At 69.8% G+C, this 7704-nt stretch overlaps 1 protein-coding gene across 2 annotated transcripts; it reads left to right on the top strand.

The window, feature by feature from the left end:
- The first annotated feature begins 2371 nt into the window (after positions 1–2371).
- PPP1R1B (protein phosphatase 1 regulatory inhibitor subunit 1B) lies at positions 2372–7373 on the top strand. 2 transcript variants are annotated; one of them, XM_059869556.1, is made up of 8 exons: positions 2372–2885; positions 3914–4031; positions 4378–4400; positions 5174–5249; positions 5351–5458; positions 6196–6264; positions 6733–6879; positions 6962–7373. In XM_059869556.1, the coding sequence occupies exons 2-8, from the start codon at positions 3998–4000 to the stop codon at positions 7048–7050; spliced, it is 546 nt and encodes a 181-aa protein (XP_059725539.1). In that variant the 5' UTR covers positions 2372–2885; positions 3914–3997; the 3' UTR covers positions 7051–7373. The 2 variants fall into 2 exon arrangements, with proteins under 2 accessions (XP_059725539.1, XP_059725538.1); XM_059869555.1 differs by having other exon boundaries at positions 2384–2885; positions 3971–4031.
- The last annotated feature ends 331 nt before the right edge of the window (positions 7374–7704 follow it).

The following is a 7704-nucleotide window of genomic DNA, read 5'->3' as shown; positions in this document are numbered from 1 at the left end:
ACGGTCCCTAATGGTGGTCGCTGGGGGGGTTCCCGGCAGTGAAGGGGTTAAGCCCCCTGCGGGGCCCCCCCCCCCACCGCCCCCTCGGGCTCCCACGCGTGCTCTGCTCCCACGCGTGTTCCCACTCCCGGCACCCAGGGGAGCACCGGCCCCCACCCTCCGCCCTCGCTGCAGCTCCTGGGGGGCGGCTGCACCCACGGGGGGGTCTTGGGGTGCGGGGGGGGCTCGGGGGGCTCAGCCCAGGGCGAGCTGGGAGGGGACACCCGGGAGCGGGGGGAGGGACACCCCCGCAGGGCGGAGTGGGGGAAACGGAGGGGGATACCGGGGTGAAGGGCACTGAGGGGGGGTCCCGGTACCCCCGACCGGACCCCCGCCCATCCTGTAGCCACGCCCCCTCCGTGCACAGGCCCCGCCCCCCGGCACTCACCCTTGGACCGTGCGATCGTCCCCAGGATGCGCTGTCCCCGCAAGGCCCTGTCCCTACGATGTCCTGTCCCAGTAAGGTCCTGTCCCCGTGGCACCCTGTCCCTGATGTACCCCATCAACACTGTCCCCGGCTCCATCCCTGGGGCACTTTATCCTCGTGGGACACTGTCCCCGTGCTGCTCCATCCCCAGCACACCCTGTCCCCACGGTGCCCCATCCCTGGGGCGCTTCGTCCCCATGGGACCCTGCTGGGCACGATGCTCCACCCCCAGCACACCCTGTCCCCGTGCTGTTCCACCCCCAGCACACCCTGTCCCCGTGGCACCCTGTCCCCACCATGCCCCCCCACCACGACGCTCTGTCCCCATCGTGTCCCCTCCCCACGCCGGTCCATCCCCACACCCTCCGGTGCCACCGCGCCACGTCCGTGCCCAGGGCTCCGCGGTGGGCGCAGGCTCCTCGCCGGTGCCCGCTGGCGGGGGGCGAGCGCTTCTTCCCTCAACCTGCTGCTATTTTTACTCTCTCCGCGGGAGGATTCGCTGCTGCGCGGAGCTGCAGCCCCCGCGGCACCGCGGCACGGGCACGGGCACGGGCACGGCACGGGGTGCCCACGGTGTGCTTGTCCCGGCGACGAGGAGCGGGGCCATGTGTGCCACACGTGTGCCTGGAAGGTGCCCCCCGTGTTCAGGGCCCCCCCCGTGCCACGCTGCAGGTGCCACCCGCGGGTGACGGTGCGTGGGCGCGGGCGCGGGCGGCGCCTGCCGATCCCGGGGGGCTGCGGGTGCCGGCGCTGCCGCAGCGCAGGGAGGGGAGGGGGCCCGACCACCCCCTCACACGGCGTCTTCGTGGGTGGGAGAAGCGGGAACAGCAGCGGGATGGAGCCCGGGAACCTGTTGCCATAACGACTCGGGTCCCGGGATGGGGACGGTGCTCAGAGCCTAGCACGGGGACACCGGGCACATCCAGGGTGACAGAGGGACCCCTCACCTTGTCCCCAGATTTTGGTCTCTATGAAGACACCGGGCTCTGCTGGCGCCTGTCTCTGATTTGTCCCCATCCACGTGGTCACTGCGCTGTGCCACAGGCACAAGTTTGTCACCCAGAGCTGGGCTTTGTCACACAGAGCCAAGATTTGTCACGCAGATCCAAGATTTGTCTCCCAGAGCTGGACTTTGTCACCTAGAGTTGGCCTTCGCCACTCAGAGCCGAGATTTGCCACCCAGAGCCAGGATTTGTCACCCAGGGCCGGGCTGCGCCGTGTTTTGCCGGGCTTTGCCGCGTGGTGCCGGGCGGGCGGGAGGCTGGTCCATGGCTCGGTGCCACTCGGGTAAATATTTTGCTGGAGCGGTGGCTGCTGGCCCAGGGCCACCCGCAGCCGTTGGAGCACCGGGAGATCCGGGGGACGGAGCCAGTTCCCAGCTCCCCCTTCCTCGTTCCTGCTCAGAGGCGGCTTCCATCGACACCGCCCCGGGACATCCCAGGAGGGGACGAGCCACCGCTGCGGCTGTCCCCCCTGCATGGGGACCCCCTGGTTGTGGCCCTGTGGGGTCGGGAGAGGTGCTCTCGATGTCCCCTGATCCCTGCCTGGCAGCTCTGGTGCCGAGCGTTGCCCTGGGGGATGAACCCCCCCCCCCTCCCTTCCCCAGGGGAATATTTTGTGTCCCCTGGGATTTTCTGTGGGGAAAATCTCCAAAAAACTGGGCAAGAGCCAGGGCAGGTGGGCACAGCCCGGGGTGAAGACACAGCCCCCGCACCGCCGACAGCCTGGGGGCTGCAGCTGGGGGTGGGGGGACCCCCGGCACACAGGGGGTGGGATGTTCTGGGAGTCCCATGTCCCCACGGGTAGGGACTCTCTCCCCACTCTCTCCAGAGTGGTGGCCCCGTCCCGTGCGGCACAGAGCAGCCGGGGGGAGGGGGGAATTTTGCCGCTGCCCACAGGGGTAGGAGCGGCTGTCCCTCTGTCCCCTGTCCCCCCATCTCTGGGGAGACTCAGGCATAAGGGACAGGGACACACACGGAGCCACCCGTCCCTGTCCCAACGCAACCGACCACCGCAGGCGGGGTCCCGCACGGCAGGGAAGGGGTTAAGGACCCCCCACAGGTTGGCTGAACCCCCTGGGGGGCTCCCCAAGGGCTCATTACCGCGGCCTCAGCCCCCCTGCCCGGGGAGGGGGGGATGAATAATTCAGCTCCTGGTAGGAAGACGCGTCCTCCCTCCCTCTCCTTCCTCCTCCTCCTCCTCCTCCTCACCGGCTCTGCCTTCCCCACCTCCCGCCACTCTCATTCCTCGCCGTACCGAGCCCCGGGTGCCACCGAACTCTGCTCGGTACCGGTGCCAGAGACCCCCCCACCGGCTCCGGTGACTCCCGGCCAAGGCCATGGACCCCAAGGAGCGCAAGAAGATCCAGTTCTCCGTGCCGGCCCCCCCCAGCAACCTGGACCCCCGCGCCGTCGAGATGGTGAGCGGGGAGCGGGGAGAGGGGAGAGGGGAGCCCGGGGTCCCTCCTCTCCGCCTGGGCAAAGCGCTGCCGGTGACCTCGGGGCAAGGAGGGACCCCCGGACCGAGCGCGTGGGACGGGAGGGGGACACGGGAGAGCCCCGGGGAAGGACGGGGACAGCGGGGACGGGATGGGGACAGAGCGGGACAGGAGGGAGGGGATGGGACAAGGGGGATTGAACCGGACAGGAGAGACGGGAGGGGACCGGGGGAGCAGGACAAGGGGGATCGGAGGGGACAGAGGGGACAAGGCAGGGGATGGGACGAGGGGGATCGGAGGGGACAGGAGGATCAGGATGGGACTGCGAGAGCAGGACAAGGGGGACCGGAGGGGACAGAGGGGACAAGGCAGGGGATGGAAGGGACAGAGGGGACGGCGGGGGAATGCGTTGGGACAGATGGGATGGGACAAGGGGGAGGTAGGAGGGGACAGAGGGAGGGAGGGGATGGATCCGGGGGAGATCGGAAGGGACAGAGGGGACAAGAGGGAGAGGATGGGACCGGCAGAGCAGGACAAGGGGGATCGGAGTGGGCAGGGCATGGGACGGGAGGGACAGACCGGACGGGACTGCGTGGGGGACACAGAAAGGGACGGGGACAGGACGAGAGAGCTCCAAGGTCCCCGCGGAAGCTGCGGTCCCGCACAGGGAGAGTTGGGACAGGGACAGGGACAGGGACAGGGACAGGGATGGCACAAGACATCAGGAAAGGGATGAGACAGAGGGCACAGAATGAGGACAGGGATGGGATGAAGGGGACAGAACACTCTGCGTGTTGGTGCAGCCACCCCCGCCAGTTGTCCCTAATCCGAGGGGACATTCCCAGCACACGCCGAACCCAGAGTCCCCCCGGAGGAGCTGGCCTGGGGCTCTCGTGGGGCTGGGATGCGCTGGGGACACCCCGGGGACCCCGTGCCGGGTGGGTTCGTGGCCCTGCACCCACAGGCGCACACACGCTCACACAGTGCAGACACGTGTCCCTGGGGCGCAGGGCAGGGGACAGGGGACCCGGGGCGTCCCCAGCCGGTGACACCCCGCTGTGCCCCAGATCCGCCGGCGGAGGCCCACGCCGGCCATGCTCTTCCAGCTCTCCGAACACTCGTCCCCAGGTGAGCGGGGCCGGGCTGGGACGCGGGGCGGGGGATGGGAGGCGGTGGCAGGGATGGGACGTGGTGTCTGAGATGGGACATGGTGTCTGTCGTGGTGTCTGGGATGGGACACTGTGGCAGGGAGGGGACGTGGGGGAGGTGGGATGTAGTGACACCTGTGGAATGGGATGTCTGTCAAGGAGGAGACGGGGTGTCACATAAGGAAGGGGGTGGCAGGGAGGGGACGCGGGTCCCCGGCGGGCAGGGTAACCCCTGGAGGGGGGTCCGAGCGTGGGCACGGCCCTGCCCGGCCCCGCCAGGTGTCCGTGTCCCGCTCACTTTTCTCTCCCCGGCGCCGCTGACACAGAGGATGAGAACTTGCCCTACCAGGTGAGTGGGCGCCGGGACCCCCAACAGAACCCCGCTCCCTGTCCCGTGTCCCCCGGGGGGATTATCGGACCCAGCCCCGGCGCCCGGAGCTTATCGGCTCCTTCCCGGCACGGGCACACGGCGCCAGCGCCAGGACGGGGACACGGGATGGGGACATGGAGCCGAGCCAGGCTGGGGAGTTTGTGCAAAGCAGCGCGTGACCGTGGCGGGGTCACCCCCCCAGTGTCCCCAGTACCGTGTCCCCAGTGCCACATCCCCACGGAGTCCCAAACACAAGGTCTCCATAACGGGGTCGCCATCAGGGGCAGCCCAAAAACATGGCCCCAAGGCAATGTCCCCATCGTGGGGACCCCAATGCCACATCCTCATGGCAGTGTCCCCATAAGTGTGGGGACCCCAATGCCACATCCTCATGGCAGTGTCCCTATAATTGTGGAGACCCCAATTCCACGTCCTCATGGCAGTGTCCCCATAATGGGGGTCCCCAGCATAGGATCCCCATGGCAGGGTCCCCACGGAGGGGTGCTCAGGACGGTGTCCCCAGTATCCCATCCCCAGTGCAAGTCCCCAAGGCAGGGTCCCACCATGGTGTCCCCAGTGCCACATCCCCTCTGCAGGGTCCTCATTGTTGGGATGGGGGTGGGTGTCAGCCCCATTCTGAGACCCCCATCGCAGCCCCTCACCTCACCGGGGGGTTCCCGGCTCTCCCGGGGCCGAGGTGACCCCCGTGGGGGACACCAGGCCCCCCCATGCCGACGCCGCTCCCCCCGCAGCGCTCGTCGGGCGAGGGCTGCCTGCTCAAACCAAAGAGGACCAACCCGTGTGCCTACACCCCGCCCTCGCTCAAAGGTACCGCCCGCGGGGACACCGGGGACAGCGCGGGGGCTGGGGGGACACCCCCGTGCTCCTCCCGGTGCTCCCGGTGCCCGGTGACACCGGCGTGTCCCCAGCGGTGCAGCGCATCGTGCAGTCCCACCTGGAGAGCGGCATGGGCGGGGGTGACAGCTCCGACGGGGAGCCCGATGACGGCTGCGACCCCGACAGTGCCCTCGAGTCTGGTGAGGGGACACAGGGACATGGGGAGGGGGCTGCTGGAGCCCAGGGGATGTGGGGACATGGATGCCAGAGCCTTGGGGACACAGGGACATGGGGAGGGGGCTGCTGGAGCCCAGGGGATGTGGGGACATGGCAGAGCCCTGGGGACACAGGGACATGGGGAGGGGGATTCTGGAGCCCAGGGGATGTGGGGACACGGATGGCAGAGCCCTGGGGACACAGGGACATGGGGAGGGGGCTGCTGGAGCCCAGGGGATGTGGGGACACGGATGGCAGAGCCCTGGGGACATAGGGACATGGGGAGGGGGATTCTGGAGCCCAGGGGAGGTGGTGATGGGGCTGCTGGAATCTGCGGGATGGGGACATGGCACAGCCAGAGCCCAGGGGACAAAGAGACGTGAGGACACGGACACAGGGGTGCCAGAGCCCTGGGGATGTGGGGACACGGGGACCAGAAGCCCAGGGTAGGTGGGGACAGGACTGCTGGAGCCTGGGGGACACGGGGAGGTGGGGACGGGAGTCATCATCCCCTGCAGCCCTCGGGGACAAAGCCAGGGCTGGCACACGGGCTGGCTGGGCCACTGTCCTTGCTGCCCACGTGTCCCCGTCCCCCGCGGGGCCGGTGACGCCAGCCGGACCCCCGGCCGCTGTCTGACGCGGCCCCGGCGGTGCTCCGGTGCCGCCCCGGTGCCGCGCGTGCCTCGCGGTGCCCCGGCCTCATCGACCCCCGCCCGGGCAGCCCCGGGGAGCCAGGGCAGAGCCGAGCGCAGCTACTTCCCCGCCGGGCTGAAGGCGCACAAGCGGAAAGGTAACGGGATGGGGACGGGGAGGCGGAGAGATGGGGATGGGGGGGGACGGGGATAGCAGGAGGGTGGGGGGACAGTGGGATGGCAGAGGGATGGCAGGAGGACAGGCACAGTGGAGGTGATGGCGGAGTGACAGGAGGATGGGGACAGCGAGGGGATGGGGTGCTGGAGGGGTGGGAATGGTGGGGGACAAGGATAGGGGGGTGGCAGGAGGATTGGGACAGCGAGAGGACAGGGTGGTGGAGGGGTGGGAATGGTGGGGGACAAGGTGGCGGGAGGATTGGGAACAGCAGGACAGGGATAGCGGGAGGATGAGGATGGCGGGGACACGGGGACAGCGAGGGGACGTGGCTGCTCACTCGCCCGGGGACGCCGGGTGAGCACGGGGGCTCGGTGCCGCGTCCCCCCCGCCCCTCAGCGGGGTCACCTCCCGCTGTGTGTCCCCGGGGCCACCGTGCCGGTCCCCACAGGCGGGCAGAAGGTGTCCTTCGCCGGCGGCATCGACGAGCGCGAGGAGGACCTGAAGTCGCTGACGGTGTCCGAGATCCCCGAGGACCCCGAGGGAGCGGAGGGTGACGAGGATGAGCCGGGCCAGGAGCAGGACGGTGGCACCGGGGGTACGTGGGGCTGTCACCCCCGCCATCCCCGCTGTGCCCGGTGCCACCGTGCCCGCTGCTAACCCTCCGTTTCCCTCCCCAGAGCGGCGACACGTGGGCTTCGCCGAGGTGCCCTCGCGTCCCATCGGCACCGAGCGCCACTCGCCCACCTTCCCGCTGGGCACCAGTTAGCTGCCACCGGGCACCGGGCACCGGCCCCACCCGGCCCCCCCGGCCCCCGCAGCTTCGCCCGTGCCCCCCGGCTGCCCCCCGCCCGCTGCCTGCGCTTCGTCTGCCGTGCGCCCTGTGCCGCGCCGTGCTGGACCGTGCCGGGACACGCCGGGACCCCCGGCCCCCCCCGGCCGCCCCCTCCCCGCGGGCCTCGTGCCCCCCCCGGCTGCCGGTGATGGAGGAGCCGGGGATGGGACCCCCGGGTGCTGGCGGCCCCCCCCGGCTGCTGCCCCCCGGCCCCAAGCGAGCAGAGCCCCCCGCCCGCAATAAACGGCTGTACAGAGGGTGGAGAGTGCTTTGGGGGGCTGGGGGCTGTGGTGCCTTTTGGGGGGGGGTCTGGTCCTTGTTGGGGGGGTGGGGCGCCCCATGAACACCCCCCTGTCCCGTAGGGAATGGTCTGTCCCTCGCCCCCATGAACACCCCCCTGTCCCATAGGGAATGGTCTGTCCCTCGCCCCACTGACTACCCCCCCATGTGGGGAATGGTGTCTCCCAGCCCCATGGTCACCCCTCCACTGGAGAATGGTCTCTTCCAGACCAGCTGGCAACACCCCCAAGGAGGGGAATGGTGTCTCCCTTGCTCACCCTATAGACGCCCCCACCTCCATGCGGGGAA

This window comes from Haemorhous mexicanus, chromosome 28, assembly GCF_027477595.1.
Source record: "Haemorhous mexicanus isolate bHaeMex1 chromosome 28, bHaeMex1.pri, whole genome shotgun sequence".
Lineage (NCBI taxonomy): Eukaryota > Metazoa > Chordata > Aves > Passeriformes > Fringillidae > Haemorhous > Haemorhous mexicanus.
This window is presented reverse-complemented; position numbering and strand designations above follow the sequence as displayed.